Source organism: Manis javanica, chromosome 9, assembly GCF_040802235.1.
Source record: "Manis javanica isolate MJ-LG chromosome 9, MJ_LKY, whole genome shotgun sequence".
NCBI classification, from domain to species: Eukaryota; Metazoa; Chordata; class Mammalia; order Pholidota; family Manidae; genus Manis; species Manis javanica.
In genome coordinates this window covers 67,888,053-67,911,357 of record NC_133164.1, presented here as the reverse complement: position 1 = coordinate 67,911,357, position 23,305 = coordinate 67,888,053, and the positions used below count along the sequence as shown (strand labels likewise).

Genomic DNA, 23,305 nt, shown 5'->3' with positions numbered 1-23,305 from the left:
GCCATCAGAAAGGGAGTACTGGGGGCTGTGGGAGTGGATATAGTTATGGAAACATGGAGGAGGGAAAGGATGTCTCATCTTAGTAAAGGGATGGGACACTGGGGCATAACTAGGAAGGAGTGGTAGAAAGGTATGGGATTGTCTTGGATTGTGCATAAAGGGGGGGGGTTTAATGGGAAAATCTGATTACCTCTTACCCTGACTATAGGAGTAATGGCAGGCATGGTAAAGCCCCGGTATTCTTGCAAGACTGAGAAGGTGGCTCCTGTGTCTAGGAGGAAGGAGATGGGGCGACCACCTACTGTTAAAGTAACCCTGGGCTCCTGTTTGGTGATGGAAATGGTCGGGCGAGAAGCCCCCGGGTCCCATCAATCTTCTTCTGTCAGCCCCAATACGGCGGGCATAGGATGGGGGTTGTTCCTCCAGCCTCCCCTTCGGGTGGTTGGGCAATCAGACCCCCAGTGGCCCTTTTTGTGGCATCTGGGGCATGGGGTGGTAGGAGATCTGGGGGAGGGGCACGCCCTTGACCAATGTCCCTCTTTTCCACACTTGAAACAAGCTCCTGGGGGGGGCTTGTTTGTAGAGGGGCGCCCAGGTTGTGGTTTTATCAGCTGGGCCAACATTTGGAAATTGGCCTGATCAGCCTTTTGTTTACAGCGTTCTTTCTCCTCCTCCCACTTACGGAAGACTTTAAAGGCCACTGTTAGGATCTCAGTCTGTGGGGTAGCGGGGCCCTGTTCCAACTTTTTGAGTTTAGCTTTAATGTCGGGGTAGCTTTGAGCTAGGAAGTATGTCATAAGGACATGTCTTCTTTCAGGTGTTTCTGAGTCCAGGCTGGTATAGTGTAATAGGGCTTGAGTGAGTCTGTCTAAGAACTCGGAGGGGTTTCGTCTCTCTTTTGAATTATGTCTTGGAGCTTTTGAAAATTGACTACTTTACGAGCTGCCTTTTTCAGACCTGCTATTAAGCAGGAGGTAAAAATATCTTGAGAGCAGAGACCCATGGCGGTGTTATAATCTCAGTGTGGGTCTTGTTCCGGGACAGCAGTGGGGCCAGAGGGATAGGTGGGGTCAGTCCTGTGGGTTTCGGTAGCGTGCGTTTGGGCGAAGTCTCAAACTCGTCTATGCTCTTCAGGGAGGAGAGTATTGGCCAGGAGCATGAAAATGTCATGATGTGTGAGGCTGTAAGACTGGAGGGTCTATTGAAACTCCCTGATGTATGTCATGGGATCAGTGGAAAAGGAACTTAGGCGTTTCTCTAGTTGGGCTAAATCTCTTAAGGAGAAAGGGACGTGAACGCGCACGATGCCTTTGGATTCTGCTACCTCCCGGAGGGGGGCGATAATTTTGGGAGGCTCTCGGGACTGAGTCTGAGGGGAACTGAAGGGTTCTGGCTCAGTCTGTGGGGGAGTGACGCGGTCTAGCCGTGCTTAGTCGAGCAGGTCCTGAAGTGCAGAAGGGGGGCAAAGAAAATAAAGATAGAATCAGACCCATGTGTTGCCAGCCTGCAGCCCAGCTGCTTGCCTCTGCTGCTTTAGTTGGGCTTGAACTCATGACTCTGAGGTTAAGAGTCCCATGCTCTACTAACTGTGCTACAGCAGGGATCCAGTTAATTGCTTATGGAATGTCTTTGTTCTCTATTCTTGCCACATTGGCAAGTGGGGGAAGGGCATATTTAGAAGCAGGGGCGGTGTTTCTACACATCTTCAAGGTCTCTCTATTTTCAGAGTGAGGAGTCTTGGCAAGATATGTTTTCGTGGACAGATAACTTCTAAGGACTGCACCAGTTGTTCTCTAGCTTGTGCTTTCCCATGCTGCGTTCAGACATGGGGGAAGGTGCTTTCCCATTCTCCCTACAAACATGTGAGAAGACAAAGGCGGTCCCTAACAGGGGAGAAACAGGTGATGAGGGCAAAGACGTAGGGGAGAAACAGGTGATGAGGGCAAAGATGGAGGAGGCCCTTGGGACTTAGTTAAAGGGGGGGCTGAAAGGCTCAGGCTTAATCTGTGGGGGGATGAAGGCGGAGGAGGTGAGATGAGGGAGGAGATGGTGGGGAAGGAAGGGAGAAGGGCTGTTGTAGGAGAAGAAGGGGAAGGGAGTGAACGGGTGGCTTTTGCAGGGGCGGCGGCTTGCAGGCTAGGAGAACTTGGGAGGGGGCTGGGGGAGGAAGAGGCGGAAAGCTTCGATATAGGGAATCTCCTTCCATTTTTTCAGGCGCTGGCAGTAGTTAAAAAGATCGCGAGTGATGTTAGGATCAAGAGTTCCCCCTGCAGGCCATTGGTTGTTATTGTCTAGGGGGTATGTCAGCTAATCCTGGGAGCAATATTTATGGAGAAGTTTTGGTTTTATATCAGGCGTCAGGGAGGGGGTAGCCAGATGCTTAAGCAGGCATTCAAGAGGTGAACTTTCAGGGAGGGATGAGGAGGCTCCCATGGCTAAAGGACAGAGAAGGAGACAAACAGGGGAAGACGAACGGAGATCCTCGGACCGGAGGCAGACGGCAAGGAGACAAAGGGCGTCCCCGATGATCCTTGGTGGTCTGCGGAAACTCGTATACGAGTCGGAATTTCTTGGGAAGTGTGGGTCGTCACCCAGACTTCCCGAAGAAGGCAGAGTGCCGGAGTCACGAGGTACCTAGCGCTAGGCGTTTTCGGCAGACAGAACAGATTTCGGAGGACGGAACAGAAGCAGAAGGGGGCGGGGAAAGGGAGCGTTCTCATCCGCAAAGGAGTCACCTTGTTTACGGCTGTTGGAGGGGGGGCCTGAGATTCTGCCGCAGCCGTGAAGGCCTGAGGCAGGGATTTATGGCTTTCGGAGGAGGGACCTGAGGGTCCGCCGCAGCCGTGAAGGCCTGAGGTGGGGAGAGTTCCCTCCTCATCCCCGAGCGTCAGGGCCTTGCCTGACGATCACGGTCAATGGCACTGCGATAGCTCGGGGAAGAATCGCCCACTCCGGGGGGAAAACTTACCTAAAGGCCAGAGAGGAGTGGTGAGTGTGATGAGCCAGGGCCGGAAAAAGAGGACGAGGGCAAGCTGCTGCTGGTGTCAGGGGGAAGACGGGGCCCAGTTGGGGTGTCCCGTCTCCCGGGTTTTGGCACCAATGAAAGGAAAGGAGTGACACATAGCAGCAATTCACCGGAGAGTTCCGCTTTATTAGGGAAAGGTGCTGGGTTATATAGGAAGGGGCATGAATTGATTGAGGTGTCACTTCTACGGGGCTGGTGGCTGTTGGCTAGGTGCTGGGATTGGGCGGGGGGCGAGAGGTGATTGGGCTTCAGGTGGCGCCGGCGGGAGCTGAGGACCCCGAAGAGAAGCCGGAAGTTTGCCATCTTACTGGTGGGGACCCTTCACCACCTGGTAGAATTGGTTCTATCTTATGTTCTACTTTTTCCAAATGTTCTTAATACTTTCGCCATCATTAACTCATCTAAATTTTTAAATCAATTCTCCAACTTCTACCAAAAAAATCATGTTGAGGTTTTATTGGAATTACATTAGCATTTTTAGAATTATCTGGGGAGAAACTGGCATCCTAATTTTACTGAATTAGCTCTATCCATAAATGTCATGTTTCTGCATTTATTCAGACCTTTCATTTTCCAATAAAATTTTTCCTATAGAAGCTTTGTATATTAGATTTATTCTAATATTCTAAATACTCATAAACTTTTTATTACATTATAAGTAAAGTTTTTCCTATTGAAATCTTTATCTAATTATTGTTGGTATGAAGAAATGTTACTGACTTCTGTGTACTGCTCTTGTACCCACTAACCTCTGTACACTCATCGTTTGTCAGTTTTTCTCTTAGGTCTTGTATGTAATTTTGTAATCTGCAAATTATGAAAATTTTCTCTCTCCCTCTTCCATCTTTGTATATCTTATTTCTTCTTTTCCCACTGAATTGCCTAAAACCTGGAATGGAATATTAAATGGTAGGGGTGAAGCAAACAACCTTCTCTAGTTCCTGATGAGAAAAACACTTAGCTCACCATTCAGTGTATCCGCTATAGATTTTAAAGACACTACCCACAATTTGGATCAAAGAAAGTTCCATTCTATTCTTAATCTGCTATGACATTTATAACAGCAGATGCTTTCAGCATCTACTGCAATGATCATATGCTTTCTCTCCTTTCATCTGTTAATGTGATCTAGCAGTTGAACATCCCAATCCTTTTCTACTTTGAGGATCTTCCCCTTGTGTGATCATCAGTGAAAATTATCCCCTTTCAAAGAAGTGGATTTAAATATCTCATTATGATTGTGGGTCTGTCAATCCTTCCCTACAATTCTGCTAGTTTTCACCTATATTGTAATGTTGGTAGATGCATAAAAGATTATGATTGCTCCTTTTATCCATATGAGACTCTCTCCTTTGTAATGTATCTGAATTAAATTTTGTCCAATGTTCATTTGCTACACCACTTTCTTTTGGGTGACAGAAATTACAGATGCAGAAAAGTCAGCACTTTCAGATATTCTCCAAAGACCCAACTCTGCTGCAACACAGCAAACCCACGGATCCCTAGTGATCGCCGAACTTCACAAAACCATCCCTTAAAACCACAGAGCTCATTAGGAGAATGGGGGTGGGGAAGTACCTCAAATGTACATACCCAAAAAAATTAATTTGTTGTAGATGCATTCACATTTAAAAGTTTGAATTCGGCCTGAAAAATTATGTATTACTCATTATAATTACTGTTACAGAAAATCTTAACCACATTTATAATGTTTTATATTCCCTGGGGAAAACACTGTAAGCAAATATAACAGTTTTCAGTGCATACAATATACCATCATTTGTGTAAAAACAGGGAGGGGAAAGAATGTGTGCACATACATGAGGTATCTGAAAGGGTCCAGAAAAAATCAACAGTGACATATACTGTGCCACAGGGGAGCACACAAGGAGTGACAACAAGAAACTTCATTTCTACACCTGTTTGTATTTTTGGATTTTTCGAACTGTGCGAATATATTACCTATTTTTTAAATATTTTGATTAAAATATTTAAAAAGTTAGTAGTTAAATTTTGTGTGATAGATACATGGAAGTCAGTTTCCTTATCCTTTATGCTTTTCTCCACTGAAATCCTCAAAAGAAAAAAGTCATCTAAAGGAAGAAAGGAAGGAATAAATAGGAAATTAAGGAGAGGTAAGGACAGGCAAAGATAAGTTAGGGTAGTTTGTTGAGTGTAAAAAGACTAGTCGTGTAATGTGTATCATATGATCCCATATATGCTTTTTTAAGTGCATATATGTTTATAAATGCCTAAGAAAAAGGCTGGAAAAAAAATACACCAATCTTTTAACAAGGGTTACACCTCTAGCAAGGGGAATAGGAATGAAGGGGGGACTTACCATTTCTTACATTTTACTGTTGTTTACATTTAATATGTATTGCCTTTATAACAGAAAACACTACATTTTAAAATTAATAGTGTCATTTAAAAACATACTTATATAGTGCTTAGACCAGGTAGAAAATTAAGATCTTAATAATATTTAATGTGAAATCTAGAAAGTACTCTTCCAATAAATCCCAAGAAACATGTCATTATTTTTAAATAAAAAATGTAAAATGTTTATAAACAAGAAAGGAAAAAATTCAAAACACTTACTAATTCATATTTAACATAACTCACTACAAAGTTAAATTTTCAAAATTCCAAATATAGTATACACCATTTCAAAGTATATCCAAATACAGTACATCATCCAAATAGTTCTATTTATGAGATACATAGGGGCTTTAAATTTCAACTCACAAGGCCAGCCAGAAAAAATTTATAGATTCATTAATTTTACTTATAAGCATACACTCAGAAGTCCTAAATCAGGCACAATGGTCTAACAGAAACCTGTGGAATAATTTTTTTTATTACTAAATAAATCTTAGCAAACCAAGCACAACCGAACTTTAAAATAATTCTCCTTTGTGTAATATAGCTTTCTATCAGAGCACAAAGCTATAAATTTCAAAATATACTACATATAAATTTATTTATAATTTTCTTATTTATATTGTTACCATCTTAAAGGGTACCTAAGAAAGCTTCAAAAAGCTCAACATCTATTCTTGTCTAAAATATTTAATGATATGATCCAAAAGGATAACAAAGTATAAATTATAGAATATGGTTCTAAATTATAGAATATGGTTAATTTATATTATTAATTATAATGCACTAAAGCATAAATCAGTCATTAAAAAGCTTTAAACCCCTTCCTAGAAGCCACGTGTTTACTTAGTAGGAAGTAACTACTTATCATGTGTTCTGTGAGGGGTGCATCTTCCTCAGTGTCTGACATACCAGTTGTACAAAAAATGTTGAGTTAAATGTTGAATGAATTTTTACTTAAAGGTAGAACAAATACAACAATTTCTATTTAGCACTTATTTTCAAAAATATTGGCAATGGCTATACAAAGATTTAATGGCATAAAATACAGAAAAGCAAGAAACAAAAACCACCTTAGATGACAAAACTGTTCTTTTGGAAAATCCAAAACTAACCCCAAAATTACAACACGTAATAAATGAATTGAACAAACTGTACAACATAAACTCTCCAAATGTTAGCTACATTACTACAGACTACTGAAACCGTCAAAAAAAATAAAAAACATTTATATTAAAAACTAAAAAAGTAAACAGGTTTAATATTAACTTAGGACTTTATATTTACTCAAAACATAAGGACACAAGGAAGAAGCAAAAATTCTAGCTGAATAAACATAAAGTAATAAATGCAAAAGAGGGCTTTATTAAATATTGAAACTTCTTTAAAGACTGGCAAGAATGTACCTCACAAAGCAAAAATGGTTAACAAAGATTCAAAAGCAATTTAATAGAGGAAAGATAGACTTTTCAGTAAATGATGTGGGAGCAACTGGACATCCACAGGCAAAAAAATTATCCTCAATCTAAGTCAGCTACCTAATACAAAAATTAACTAGAAAAGGATCAAGAACTGTAATAAACTGGGAGATGGCCATCCAAAGATACATCCATAGGACAGATCCAACTGAAGTAAAGCATTTGGGGCTGAGGAAATTAGCTGAAATTATGTGGTATTAAATGCCATCTGAAGTGTCTCTGTAAGAGAGGCAGAGAGATTTGACACAAAGAGAAAGCTCTGTTATGAGAGAGGTGGGGGTTGAAGTGGTGTGGCCCCTGGGGCCTGAGGTCCTGCCAACACCTTGATTTGGATCCATTTAAGTTGATTTCTGACTTTCAGCCTCCAGAATTGTAGAAAATTAGTTTCTGTTGTTTTAAGCCAACAAGTTTGTAGTAATTTGTTACAGCAGCTATAGGATGCTAACAGTTAAATGTAAAACTTTAAACTATAAAACATGCAGGAAAAAATATTCTCAATACAGAGCTATACAGCGTTCTTAAACTTAATGTTTAAAGCACATTCCAAAAAAGGAAGAAATAATAAGTGGATTTCCTAAAAATTAAAAACACTTGCTGTGCAAAACACTGCTTTTAACTCTGTTAAGAGGATAAAAAGACAAACCACACACTGGAAAAAAAAACACAGGACTAAAATTAGGAACACATAACCAAGTCTCAAAGCCCAGTGATTACAAAGGAAACCATCCAATTACAACACCAGCAAGACATGAAGAGATGTGCCTTTACCTGAGAAGATACACAGACGGCAAATGAGCATACAAAAAAGATATTCAACATCATCAGCCATTAGAGAAACAGAAATTAAATTCACGAAATATCACTAACACATCTGCTAACATGGCTAAAATTTTTAAATAATGACAACTGGAAATGCTGGTGAGAATGCAAAAAATGGATCCCTCGTACATTGCTGATGGGAATATAAAATGGTACAGATACTGGAAAACAATTTGGCATGCTCTTAAAAAACAAAACATCCAACTACCATTTTGATCCAATAATTGCATTTTGGGTGGGGCATTTATTCAGAGAACTAAAGGCTTATGTTCACATAAAAGCCTGCACATATTTATAGCAACTTTATTTGTAATAGTCAAAAACTGGCTATTCCTGATGTCCATCAGTTGGTGAATGGCAGACAAGAATGTGGTAGCAGCCATAAGGCATATGCGTGCAGACTCAGCAATAAAGGGACTAACAGCTGATATACACATCCAACAACCTGAATCTCCAGAGAATTAAGCTGAATGAAAAAGAAATCCCAAAAGGTTACATATTGTATGATTCCATTAATGTAACATTAAGGTACCTAATTCTTTTTTTGGTAACAGCTCTATTGAGATATAATTCACATACCATAAAATTCACCCATCTGAAGTGTACAACTGAATGGTTTTTACTGTATTTACAGAGTCATGCAATATGTAAGATTCCTGAAATGACAAAATTACAGAAATGGAGAACACGAGAACATCAGTGCCTGCTGAGGAAGAGTGGAGTGAAAGCGGGTGTGGCTATAAAAAGGGCTATGTGAGCAATTTTGTGGTGATGGAATGTTCTTCATCAATGTATATACACTGGTTATATTTACAAAATATTACATTGGGGAATGCTGGGTCAGGGAACACAGGAGTTGCATATTATTTCTTACAACTACATGTGAATCTGCAATGACCTCAAAATAAAAAGTGTAAAAAAGTTATTCTTAAAAAGCAAAAATAATAAACATAACCTGATTTTTCTTTTACTTATGTCCATATTTTATAATGAATATTCACTTGATAAATACATATTAAGTACTTCCCACCTAACATACACTAGGTATACAAACAGGGGGAAGTGACAAAAATCCCTACTCTGACGGGACTTAAGAGAATTCAGGTCCTGTGAAAGATTAGTGTGTATGTATGATATCCCCAAAAAACATTTAACACGCCCTATTATATTGCACTAAAACAGCAAAAGTAATGGAAGTTAAGAGTCCCCAAAAAATTAAGTTGTTTTAAAAAGGCTTTTAAAGCAACAGAAAAAGGATTCCCTTGAAGAAATTTTGAGGCGAAATTAATAAGAATGGCAAATTAAGATTCAAAGGCACACATCATGTATCTCAGTAGATGCTAAGTGAATCCATAAAATGGACACATTTTTTAAAAAGATTCAACAAATAGAAAAAATTGCCTAGCATTGTAACTTTAGAGAATCCAGTACCTCGTATTTGAATGTATAACATGATAGCATATGAAAGCAAAGCAACTAAAGCAGAAAACAATGTAAGTTTAAGTAATAAATTATAATACACCATTAAAACGTAGTCATAGAAATGATCACAAGTGTTCCCAGACCACACTCTGTGAATAATAAAACTATAAATTAGCATATAATATGGAAAAATGCAGACAGCCTTGCTAGCAACTAAAGAAACAGACTTTAAGTGACTTCTAGACATCATAATTGTATTAAACTAGCAAAAATTGCAAAAAAAGTTGGCAAAGATAATGTGATATGTGTACACTTTCTTAGTACTAATGATATTTTGTAAGTTAACTCAATTTTGTGGAAAGCAACAAGACATTTATACAAATAGCAGTATGTATTTATGGAGTACTTAATTTGTGCTAATAAGAAGAGTTACAGAAACTTTACATTCATTATTTTGAATTCTTAAAAATAAATAAAAAATTCCTTTATTTTACAGATAAGGAAACTAAGACTTAAAAAAAAAAAAAAACACCTCTAAGAGGTTGAAGGTTAAAAGATGCTTCTTTATTAGGATTGCATGTTCCTACTACCTGCCCTGAAAAGTTCCTAATACCTCAGGGTCTTTGCCCAGAATGCTCCCTCTCCCCAGAATAGTCTACACACAAACACTGCTCTCCACAAGTATCTACACATTACTTACAGCCCAGAAGGACCATCAAGCCATCCTAGATGTGGTACCCTTGCTATTTTCTCTACCTCCCTCTCTCTGCCCCCAACTTTACCTCTCTCTCTTTCTTTCCGACCCCCATAAGTTTCTAATCACATGTTTATCCAAGTGTTTGTTTTAATTAAAATGTCTCACCAATGCCAGCTCCAAGGGCAGGGATCACATCGATCTGTTCACCACTCCTTACCCAGCACCCCTGAATGACTTGACCAAGTGATTCAGCTAGTAAGCAGTGGTCTCCAAGCACCAACCCATATATTTCATTACTCAATACTGAATGCACATAACAGGTCAGTAAGCATAAGTAAATCTAGGTTGCTACCTGTACAGAGCTCACAGTCTAACTCCTAAGAATGACATTAATCTAATCATCTGATTCCAAAAATGTGATTATGAACCGTGATAAGAAGTACAAGGGAAGTTACTCAGGTCTTTTATCTCTAATTTACCGTTATTTCCTCTGTCCCACCAAGCACAACTCCTCAGATTGAAAAAACTGCCTATTCTTCATCTTCTTTTGGCTGGACTAATGAATTTGCTAGATAGAGCTAATTTCAAAACAAAGTAGAAGGGGGAAGAAAAGAGTGTAAATCAAGATTATTAAAACTATTTTGATATATCAAAGGAGTCTGCATCTTTAGGAGAGTGGACTACCCTGAAAGAACTTAAAAGGTTATCTTAAGTTTCTCTCAACTTTAAACTAGCAGATGCCTGGTGAACTTCTCTTCTTATCTATTCTCCTAACAAGAGACTGGTCAACAGTTGTTGGGAGAAAAAAATTACCAACATGCTCTTGATTTTAGTATTAACTAATTAATTATAAATCCAGCACCTCTTGTTTTCCTAGTCTATAACCAAAATCATCCCAAGTAACTTAAACTCTTAAAAAAAAAATCATACATTTCAAGTAAGTCTTCAGGACTTAAAATTAGGTACTCTTCTGTTATGTAAATGAATAGCGTAGTTGTTTTTTAATTATGCCATTTTATAAATGTTTGTCAAGAGGATTTAGATAAGGTCTTAAAAACCTTATGAAAAAAGATGGCCAAAAGCACATTTATTCTATCAGTAAGAACCCATATAAGCCTGGCTTGTGGATTATAACAAGAATAGGAAAGAAGAAATTAAGGAAATATATACTGAGAACACAACTGCTCACAAGATACCGATAGAATTATTAAGACTGTAAGAAATATAAACTGAAAATTCAGATACTGGATAATCCAGAGCAGGTAGATAGAGAATTACAGGAATCTGTGCTCAATGAGAAGTGGAAGCTGATTTACATCAGCTCATTTTAAAAGATGCCTCCTTATAAGGATGCCCCAAGCAAGGAGATTAGATTTCCATTTTTAAGAGCAAAGAAAGGCATCAGCTTGTTATATCTGACTTTCACTGGGATGGAGCTTACTTTTGACAGTGTACAGAAGTTTGGTTTGGTTGAAAATTACAAGGAAAACACCAAAAAAGATAAATACTGACTGGTATGCCAGTGGTCTGTACCTTCTTCTGAAACCTTACTTGGAATACCTGCTGAACTTAAATATTCTTAATTCATTTTCACATGTTTTTCAAAATTATACATCTGACCACTCTAAGGCATCTAACACTGATGACTATGTTTCCTGAAAATTCTTAGTTTCCCCCGTCACATTCTACTCTGGTTTTCGTCCTGGCCTGTCCATTCCTCCTCACGCTGCTCTTTTCTCCACTTCATATTTAAACACATTTTCCAGCACCTTGTTCTATCTAGGCCCTCTTCCATCTCTCAGGGCATGCACCTCCCTCCGCAGCTACATGCACACTCATTGTAGCTCTAGCTTCATGTATTCCAGATCTCTGTATATAGACTTAGCCATTGGACATACAACCATCAGATCTTACACAATTTCCTTAAGATGTCAAGAATCGTTCTCTCCATTCCCATTTTCATTACCTCGGTTCAGGTTCTAACCATTTCTCTTTGACACAGCAATGAATGACTTCTTCACTATTCTCACCACTACCAAGCGGCACCATGCCACTGATGTGAACTTTCTAAAACTGAAACACGACCATGCTGCTCTCTGCCAAAACTGACTGAACAGGTATCTATACCTTTCAGAAAAAAGTTCACATTGGCTTACACAGAAAGTTCCTGCCAATATCTATCTCTAAGCTTCATCTCCACTATACTCATCCATCTCCAGCCAAACTCTGTAGTCCAGGTAGTCATCCTCTGTACTCCCCCTCTGCCTTGGCGTCTGCTATAAACCTAATGAGGGCATCTCCCAATGGACCCTAACACCAATTGTGACCTCAAGTATTACTTCATGCAGGAAATCTCCTCTAACTCAAAAGCTGATCCAGACACCTGTTCTCAACACTCAAATAAAGTTTTCCAACCAAATCTCTTCTGCATCAAACACATTTACACACAGGTCTTCTCCATTAGCTTACTAAAAGTCTCCAGGGAAAGAGCACTTTGTATTCCCTGTACCTGGCAGACAGAGAGCACTCAACTGCTGTTTGCAGGAATGAACAGGGATTAAATGGGAATTTCTATTTTGGTCAAGTTATCCTAATGATAAGGAATTTGCTCCTTTGGAGTAAGTCGGTGGGCGAATCCTTTTCTGTGGTTGAAAGAGCAATGAAAACTTAACTGCAGCAAATAACACTGTAAATTAGATTATTTAAAACAGACTTATATTTCCCCACCAAACTTGTTCCAGTCAATTGAGACCATGTTCCACCCTTACCACCCCTTCCAAATAAACCTTTTTGTCCCACTACCTTCTTTTAATTCATTGTTCAGCCAGAACGTTCGAACCATTGTGTGTGTGTTTGAGAGAGGATATGACGGTAAAATAGGGGATGGAGGAGTGCGACAGGGCACGAAGTGGCCGGTTCCACTAATCAACATTATGTTTCATTTCCACATCTCGTCTGGTCCCATCCAAGCTCAAGGAGATGATTTAAGAAAGGTCCTCAACAATCACCTCCACTCTCTTCCATAGCCTTGCCATCAAGCCAAATTACTGTGATTTAAAATGTCCCACAGGGACGTGAACTAGAATGAATTGCTGAAGCTTCGAGGGGAGCTAATGATACAGTGAGTTCTATGAGGTCAATGACCCAAAGAGTCACTGAAATGATTCTGTCCTGAAGAACCCTACACATCCCCCCACTCTGCCTTCAGCCCCTACCTTCCACCCACTGGCAGCACAAGCACGGGAGTGGCACTGAGTTATGTAACAAATACTGACAGGTTAAAAGTGCACACGCGTAGACATCTCAAAATATTTTTCCAAAAATGTGCATTTGTCATACCAAATAATAAAGTAATTTCAGACCATCATTCATCTCACACTGACAGTAAAAAAGTAACTGGCGAGTACCTGGAAGAGACGGACCCAAGATGGCAGCGTGAGTAGAGCAGTGGAAATCTCCTCCCAAAACCACATACATTTTTGAAAATACAACAAACACAACTCTCCCTAAAAGAGAGACCAGAAGACACAGGACAACAGCCAGACTACATCCACACCTGCGAGAACCCAGCGCCTAGCGAAGGGGGTAAGACACAAGCCGTGGCCAGGCAGAACTCGAGTGCCCCTCACCCCAGCTCCTGGAGGGAGGAGAGGAGTTGGAGAGGGGAGGGAGGGGAGCCCAGGACTGCTGAACACCCACCCCCAGCCATCCGCACCAGAGTGCAGATACAGTGAATGCGTGGGGTGATATAAACTAGGGAAACAGGACAGTAAGATCTGTGAGTGGGTCCCCACAGCCAGTACCCCGGGGACAAAGAAAAGCGAGTGCTTTTTGAAAGTCTTAAAGGGACAGGGACCCCACAGCTGGATGGAAGCGTCCCAGGACACTTAGCCCAGCAGCTGGGAATCCCAGGGAATTCTGGGAAACCTAACCCCCTGTGCAGCAGGGCAGCTCAGAGGCCCCTCACGGAGATAAATGGCCTCCCGGCCGTTTCCCCTCTGACGCGGCTCCGCCATATCGGAGCAGAGGCCCAAGGCAGGCCATGCTGCAGCAACTGCGGAGCTAAACTCCATAGCAGCCGGGCAAGAATCAGAGGCCCCATCTGCGCAGCTGCCCAGCACAAGCCGCTAGAGGTCACTGTTCTCCCAGGAGAGGAAGGCCACAAACCAACAAGAAGGGACATTCCCCCAGCCGTCACTCGCCCCAGCTCTACAAACTACCTCTATCACCACGAAAAAGCAGAAAAATTTGATACAGAGCAAAATCACAACCCCTGAGAAGGAGATAGACATAATCAGTCTTCCTGAAAAAGAATTCAAAATAAAAATCATACACATGCTGACAGACCTGCAGAGAAATATGCAAGAGCTACGGGATGACGTCCGGAGGGAGACTACAGCAGTGAAACAATATCTGGAAGGATTTATAAGCTGAATGGATAAGATGCAAGAGGCCATTGATGGAACAGAAACCACAGAACCGGAACACATAGAAGCTGACGCAGAGATAAAAGGTTCTACAGGAATGAAACAATATTAAGACAACTGTGTGACCAATCCAAAAGGAACAATATCCGCATTATAGGGGTACCAGAAGAAGAAGAGAGAGAAAAAGGGATAGAAAGGGTCTTTGAAGAAATAATTGCTGAGAACTTCCCCAAACTGCGGGAGGAAATAGTTGCTTGGACTACAGAGGCACACAGAACTCCCAAGAGACAGGACCCAAAGAGGACAACACCAAGACACATAATAATTAAAACGGCAAAGATCAAGGACAAGGACAGACTATTAAAGGCAGCCAGAGAGAGAAAAAAGGTCAACTACAAAGGAAAACCCATCAGGCTATCATCAGACTTCTCAACAGAAACCTTACAGGCCAGAAGAGAATGGCATGATATATTTAATGCAATGAAACAGAAGGGCCTTGAACCAAGAATACTGTAGCCAGCACGATTATCATTTAAATATGAAGGAGGGATTAAACAATTCCCAGACAAGCAAAACTTGAGGGAATTTGCCTCCCACAAACCACCTCTATAGGGTATCTTAGAGGGACTGCTCTAGATGGGAGCACTCCTAAAAAGAGCACAGAACAAAACACACAACATATGAAGAATGGAGGAGGAGGAAAAAGAAAGGAAAGAAATAATCATCAGACTGTGTTTATAACAGCTCAGTAAGCAAATTAAGTCAGACAGTAAGGTAGTAAACAAACTAATCTTGAACCTTTGGTAACCATGAATCTAAAGCCTGCAATGGCAATAAGTACATATCTTTGAATAATCACCCTAAATGTAAATGAACTGAATGTACCAATCAAAAGACACAGAGTAATAGAATGGATAAAAAAGCAAGACCCATCTATATGCTGCTTACAAGAGACTCACCTCAAACCCAAAGACATGCACAGATTAAAAGTCAAGGGATGGAAAAAGATATTTCATGCAAACAATAGGGAGAAAAAAGCAGGTGTTGTAATACTAGTATCAGACAAAATAGACTTCAAAACAAGGAAAGTAACAAGAGATAAAGAAGGACACTACATAATGATAAAGGGCTCAGTCCAACACGAGGATATAACCATTATAAATATATATGCACCTAGTACAGGAGCACCAACATATGTGAAACAAATACTAACAGAATTAAAGGAGGAAACAGAATGCAATGCATTCATTTTGGGAGACTTCAACACACCACTCACTCCAAAGGACAGATCCGCCAGACAGAAAATGAGTAAGGACACAGAGGCACTGAACAACACACTAGAACAGATGGACCTAATAGACATCTAAAGAACTCTACATTCAAAAGCAATAGGATACACATTCTTCTCAAGTGCACATGGAACATTCTCCAGAATAGACCACATACTAGGCCACAAAAAGAGCCTCAGTAAATTCAAAAAGACTGAAATCCTACCAACCAACTTTTCAGACTAGAAAGTTATAAAACTAGAAATGAATTGTACCAAGAAAGCAAAAAGGCTCACAAACACATGGAGGCTTAACAACATGCTCCTAAATAATCAATGGATCAATGACCAAATTAAAATAGATCCAGCAATATATGGAAACAAATGACAACAACACAAAGCCCCAACCTCTGTGGGACGCAACAAAAGCAGTCTTAAGAGGAAAGTATATGGCAATCCAGGCATAGTTAAAGAAGGAAGAACAATCCCAAATAAATAGTCTAATGTCACAATTATCGAAATTGGAAAAAGAAGAACAAAGAGGCCTAAGGTCAGCAGAAGGAGGTACATAATAAAGATCAGAGAAGAAATAAATAAAATTGAGAAGAATAAAACAATAGAAAAAATCAATGAAACCAAGAGCTGGTTCTTTGAGAAAATAAACAAAATAGATAAGCCTCTAGCCAGACTTATTAAGAGAAAAAGAGAGTCAACACACATCAACAGAATCAGAAACGAGAAAGGAAAAATCACGACGGACCCCACAGAAATACAAAGATTTATTAGAGAATACTATGAAAACCTATATGCTAACAAGCTGGAAAACCTAGGAGAAATGGACAACTTCCTGGAAAAATATAACCTTCCAAGACTGACCCAGAAATAAACAGAAAATCTAAACAGACCAATTACCAGCAATAAAATTGAAGCAGTAATCAAAAAACTACCAAAGAACAAAACCTCCGGGCCAGATGGATTCACTTCGGAATTTTAACAGACATACAGAGAAGACATAATACCCATTCTCCTTAAAGTTTTCCAAAAAATAGAAGAGGAGGGAATACTCCCAAACCCATTCTATGAAGCCAACATCACCCTAATACCAAAATCAGGCAAAGACCCCACCAAAAAAGAAAACTACAGACCAATATTCCTGTTGAATGTAGATACAAAAATACTCAACAAAATGTTAGCAAACCAAATTCAAAAATACATCAAAAGGATCATACACCATGACCAAGAGGGATTCATCCCAGGCATTCGAAAATCCATCAACATCATCCACCATATCAACAAAAAGGACAAAAACCACATGATCATCTCCATAGATGCTGAAAAAGCATTTGACAAAATTCAACATCCATTCATGATAAAAACTCTCAACAAAATGGGCACAGAGGGCAAGTACCTCAACATAATAAAGGCCATATATGATAAACCCACAGCTAACATCATACTGAACAGTGAGAAGCTGAAAGCTTTTCCTATGAGATTGGGAATAAGACAGGGATGCCCACTCTCCCCACTGTTATTCAACATAGTACTGGAGGTCCTAGCCACGGCAATCAGACAAAACAAAGAAATACAAGGAATCCAGATTGGTAAAGAAGTCAAACTGTCACTATTTGCAGATGACATGATATTGTACATAAAAAAAACCCTAAAGACTCCACTCCAAAACTACTAGAACTGATAACAGAATTCAGCAAAGTTACAGGATACAAAATTAACACACAGAAATCTGTGGCTTTCTTATACACCAACAATGAACTACTAGAAAGAGAAATCAGGAAAACAATTCCATTCACAAATGCATCAAAAAGAATAAAATACCAAGGAATAAACCTAACCAAGGAAGTGAAAGACCTATACTCTGAAAACTATAAGACACTCTTAAGAGAAATTAAAGAGGACACTAACAAACGGAAACTCATCCCATGCTCCTAGCTAGGAAGAATTAACATCGTCAAAATGGCCATCCTGCCCAAAGCAATATACAGATTCGATGCAATCCCTATCAAATTACCAACAGCATTCTTCAATGAACTGGAACAAATAGTTCAAGAATTCATATGGAACCACCAAAGACCCCGAAGAGCCAAAGCAATCCTGAGAAGGAAGAATAAAGTGGGGGGGATCTCGCACCCCAACTTCAAGCTCTACTCCACAAAGCCACAGTAATCAAGACAATTTGGTATTGGCACAAGAACAGAGCCACAGACCAGTGGAACAGAATAGAGACTCCAAACATTAACCCAAACATATATAGCCAATTAATATACAATAAAGGAGACATGGACATACAATGGGCAAATGACAGTCTCTTCAACAGATGGTGCTGGCAAAACTGGACAGTTACATGTAAGAGAATGAAACTGGATCACTGTCTAACCCCATACAAGAAAGTAAATTCGAAATGGATCAAAGACCTGAATATAAGTCATGAAACCATAAAACTCAGAAAAAAACATAGGCAAAAATCTCATGAACATAAACATGAGTAACTTCTTCATGAACATATCTCTCTGGGCAAGGGAAACCAAAGCAAAAATGAACAGATGGGACTATATCAAGAATTATGTAACTTCTTCATGAACATATCTCTCCGGGCAAGGGAAACCAAAGCAAAAATGAACAGATGGGACTATATCAAGCTGAAAAGCTTCTGTACAGCAAAGGACACCATCAATAGAGCAAAAAGGTATCCTACAGTATGGGAGAATATATTCATAAATGACAGATCCGATAAAGGGCTGACATGCAAAATATATAAAGAGCTCACACACCTCAACAAACAAAAAGCAAATAATCCAATTAAAAAATGGGCAGAGGAGCTGAAAAGACAGTTCTCTAAAGAAGAAATTCAGATGGCCAACAGACACATAAAAAGATGCTCCACATTGCTAGTCATTAGAGAAATGCAAATTAAAACCACAATGAGATATCACCTCATACCAGTAAGGATCGCCAGCATCAAAAAGACAATCAACAACAAATGTTGGCGAGGTTTTGGAGAAACGGGAACCCTCCTACACTGCTGGTGGGAATGTAAATTAGTTCAACCATTGTGGAAAGCAGTATGGAGGTTCCTCAAAATGCTCAAAATAGAAAGACCATTTGACCCAGCAATTCCACTTCTAGGAATTTACCCTAAGAATGCAGTCCTCCAGTTTGAAAAAGACAGATGCACCCCTATGTTTATCGCTGCACTATTTACAATAGCCAAGATAATGGAAGCAACCGAAGTGTCCATCAGTAGATGAATGGATAAAGAAGATGTGGTACGTATACACAATGCAATATTACTCAGCCATAGGAAAAAAACAGATCCTACCATTTGCAACAACATGGATGGAGCTAGAGGGTATTATGCTCAGTGAAATAAGCCAGGCAGAGAAAGACAAGTGCCAAATGATTTCACTCATCTGTGGAGTATAAGAACAAAGGAAAACTGAAGGAACAAAACAGGAGCAGAATCACAGAACCCAAAAATGGACTAACAGTTACCAAAGGGAAAGAGACGGGGGAGAATGGGGACGTAGGGAGGGACAAGGGCGGGGAAAAAGAAAGGGGGCATTACAATTAGCATGTATAGTGGGTGGGGGGTACAGGGAGGGCTGTACAACACAGAGAAGACAAGTAGTGATTTTACAGTATCTTACTGTGCTGATGAACAGTGACTACGAAGGGGTATGTGGGGGGACTTGGTGAAGGGGGAGCCTAGTAAACATAATGTTCTTCATGTTATTGTAGATTAATGATACCAAAAAAAAAAAAAAGGTAACTGGCATCCAAATATTAACCCAAACAACATATACAGTCAATTAATATACAGTAAAGGAGCCATGGACATACAATGGGCAAATGACAGGCTCTTCAACAGCTGGTGTTGGCAAAACTGGACAGCTACATGTAAGAGAATGAAACTGGATCACTGTCTAACCCCATACACAAAAGTATATTCGAAATGGATCAAAGACTTGAATGTAAGTCATGAAACTATACAACTCTTAGAAAAAAACATAGGCAAAAATCTCATGGACATAAACATGAGTGACTTCTTCATGAACATATCTCCCCAGGCAAGGGAAAAAAAAGAAAAAATGAACAAGTGGGACTATATCAAGTTGAAAAGCTGCTGTACAGCAAAGGACACCACCAATAGAACAAAAAGGTATCCTACAGTATGGGAGAATATATTCATAAACGACAGATCCGATAAGGGGTTGACATCCAACATATATAAAGAGATCACACACCTCAACAAACAAAAAGCAAATAATCCAATTAAAGGATGGGCAGAGGAGCTGAACAGACAGTTCTCCAAGGAAGAAATTCAGATGGCCAACAGAAACATGAAAAGATGCCCCACATCACTAGTCCTCAGAGAAATGCAAATTAAAACCACAATGAGATGTCACCTCACACCAGTAAGGATCGCCATCATCCAAGAGAAACAACAACAAATGTTGGCGATGTGGAGAATTGGGAACCTCCTACACTGCTGGTGGGAATGTAAACTAGTTCAACCATTGTGGAAAGCAGTATGGAGGTTCCTCAAAAAGCTCAAAATAGATATAGCATTTGATCCAGGAATTCCACTTGTAGGAATTTACCCTAAGAATGCAGCCCTCCAGTTTGAAAAAGACAGATGCACCCTTATGTTTATTGCTGCACTATTTACAATAGCCAAGATATGGAAGCAACCTAAATGTCCATCAGTAGATGAATGCATAAAGAAGATGTGGTATGGAGTATCATTCAGCCATAAGAAGAAAACAAATCCTACCATTTGCAGCAACATGGATGGAGCTAGAGGGTATTATGCTCAGTGAAATAAGCCAGGCGGAGAAAGACAAATACCAAATGATTTCACTCATATGTGGAGTATAAGAACAAAGAAAAGACTGAGGAAACAAAACAGCAGCAGAATCACAGAACCCAAGAATGGACTGAAAGTTACCAAAAGGAAAGGGACTGGGGAGGATGGGTGGGAAGGGAAGAGGTAATGGGAGGGGAGGGAGAAAGGGGGCATTACGATTAGCATGTATAATTGGGGGGCATGGGGAGGGCTGTGCAACAGAGAAGACAAGTAGTGATTCTACAGCATCTTACTACGCTGATGGACAGTGACTGTGATGGGGTATGTGGGGGGAGCCTTGGTGATGGGGTGAGTCTAGTAACCATAATGTTCCTCATGTAATTGTACATTAATGATACCAAAGTAAAAAATAAAATAAAATACATAACGTTACTGGCATAACTTCTATCCTGAACTCTAGGCTCCCACAACGGCCACCAGAATAAGGTGGCGCAGTTAGGATCAGGGATCAAACGATTGTAATGAAATTACTGATTTAGAACCCAAAATTCAGTCCTTTTCTTTACAAAATCATGAAACCTACGTCTCCTCCGCAAAAAGCAAAAGGCGTGAAAACGAGGATTTACAAACTTGTTCAATACTTTTCGGCTATTTGCAAGCACACAGAATTTTCCACCCTGAGCGTATTTTTTTCAAATAAAGGTTTCCAGGCCTCACCTGCCAGAAATTCTTTTATTTTGGAATGGAGCCTGAGAACTGGTATGTCTACTTTAAAAGTTCCCCAGGGACTCTGACCACTAGGCGGGCCTGTCAGAGGGCTCCGTGTCTTCACAAGGAGGGCGCTCCCAAGCCGCACGGGCACTCGCCGTCCATAATGCTCCCGAAGCTTGCTATAAACCCTTCAAGCCGGCCCCGGGCCACCTCACCTGGCCCTGTGTCCGACCTCAGCCCCGGGGCTGGGCCGCGTTCCGGTCCGCTCCTAACAGCGGCCTCCCTTCCCGTCTCCACCCCGCAGGCCCCAAGGAATCCGCAGAGGGCAAAACAAAGGGAAACTACCGCGTCCGCACCCGGAAATCTCGTCGGCCCAGTAGGGCCGCAGCCGGCTCGCCCCGGGCGCCCCAACGCGCGGTCGGGGAGGCGGGCCGCGGGCCCAGGGCCCGCCGAGGGCGGACGGCTCCGCGGGGCCAACTTACAAGCGGGGCGTGTCGGGGCGCGCGGGCTGGGCGAACGCCTTGCCGCTCGGACTCCGGAGCTCCCGCCCAGGCTGCCAGGTGACGAAGGCTCCGCGCTTCCGCAGTTCCTCCGGGCCGCGGCCGAGCGGGGCCTCCGGGACCTGAGGGCGCTGGGGACCCGGGCGGCCGCTGGCCCGGGGCGCGAGCTCCCGGGCGGCGGGCGGCGCGGGACCGGCCTGCGCTCCGAGCGGCTCCACAGGCCGGGGGGGGGGGTGGCTCGCCTCCCGCCGGTCGCCGCCGGGTCGGGGCCGGCGCGCGCGGGGGAGGGGCGTCTACTCACATGTGCTGACAGGCCGCGGTCCGCACCGGAGTCTTAAGCACCTCCTGACAGACGGGGCAGTAGAAGTCATCTTCGGTGTAGGACGTGGCGGCGGAGAGTTCCTCGGCCATCGCGGGTCGCGGAGGACCAAGGCGCTAGCGGCGGCCCGGGGACGGCCAGCCTGCGTGAACTAGGGAGACGGACCTCGCGTCAGGAGGCAGCCGCGCCGGAAAGAGGCGGGAAGGGGCGGTGAGCGAGTGGGCGGAGCCGAGCACGGGTCACGCCCAGGCAACGGAGCGCGAGGAGGCGGGGCCGAGTGCCGGGTCGCGCCCAGGGGCGGGGCGCAGGAGGGGCGGGGCCGAGTGCCGGGACGCGGCCCAAGAGTATAGCCCCAGGACGGGCAGGCCGCCGCGCGGGGGAGGCCGGGCCCTCCAGTGGTTTCTCCCGCGGGGCAGGGCGAAAGGCGTTGCCGGCTATACGCTGCGGGCGAGAAAGCGGCGGGCGACTTCAGTCTCGCTCTCCCGAACGGCTTGGAGCTGGCGGGGAGCGGCCGGCTCGCTGGTGAGGGCGCCCCAGCCCGCGGCGTCCCGCCGAGCCCGCTCCCTCACCTGGTTCCGCGCCCTGGTGGCAGCCCCGCGCCGGCCTCCTCTTTCCTCAACCGCCGCGGGACCGCGCCCGCCCCTCTCGCTGTCCACATCCGCTCTCCTCCAGCGTAGACGCGCGTCGGGAGCCGCGGAGCGGCAGGACCGCAGCTACGTCCCCGGCGCGCGGTAAAGAGGCTGTGGGCGCCGTCCTCGGGCTGCCGGTTTGGCCGCCGCTGGCATCACGCCGAGCCGGGACGGAGTGGGGGCAGGGGGGGCCCCGCTCACCGGTCCGGCTCACGCTGCGCCGGGGTCCCACCGCCGCCCGCAGACCCCTTCCCGCAGCAGGGCGCTGCGGCCCCCGAGTCCCGGCGGGCGGCGGCGTCCATAGCAACCGGCGCGCGGCGCTAGGGCGGACTGTGACCTAAGCGGCTGGTCCGCCGGCGCCCAGCCTTCCTCGCCGCTCTGTCTAGTGTATTGGGTTTTTCGAGGATTTCTTCCTCAAAAAAAATCCCCTTCATGTTCAAGATGTGGTCCTTGCCGTTTGCCGCTGTCAGAATGCCCTGCTTATGTCGAGGCGTTAAGAGCAAGGAGCAGCTTTCGTCGGGTCTTACTCATTTGGGGAGCAGTCACGGAGGAACTCCCCGGGGAGGGCTTCAGCGTCGCCCCAACAGTGCGATCACGTCCCAGTCCCAGAGGCGTCTTCCCCCAACACCTTGGCTGTGCTGTTCGAAAGCTCTGAAGGAAAACGAGGTGGAAGCGTCGATCTAGGCAGACCACCAACATTACTAATTTAGATGTTTCTGTTTTGTAAAATAGGCGCTTAATTCCTGGTGTGTCCTCACAATGGACAAACCTAGGACGGGGCCACAGCCGCGAGGAAGCACCTAAGGA

At 42.8% G+C, this 23,305-nt stretch overlaps 1 protein-coding gene across 3 annotated transcripts in view; it reads right to left on the bottom strand.

The window, feature by feature from the left end:
* The window catches only part of RNF138 (ring finger protein 138), a 45,857-nt gene extending 23,749 nt beyond the window's left edge, over nt 1–22,108 (bottom strand). For all 3 annotated transcript variants that reach the window (XM_073212723.1, XM_073212724.1, XM_073212725.1), the window contains exon 1: nt 21,852–22,108. In XM_073212723.1, the coding sequence (XP_073068824.1) occupies nt 21,852–21,961 (110 nt within the window). In that variant the 5' untranslated portion in view covers nt 21,962–22,108. The remainder of the gene's footprint in view (nt 1–21,851) is intronic.
* Between the last annotated feature and the right edge of the window lie 1,197 nt (nt 22,109–23,305).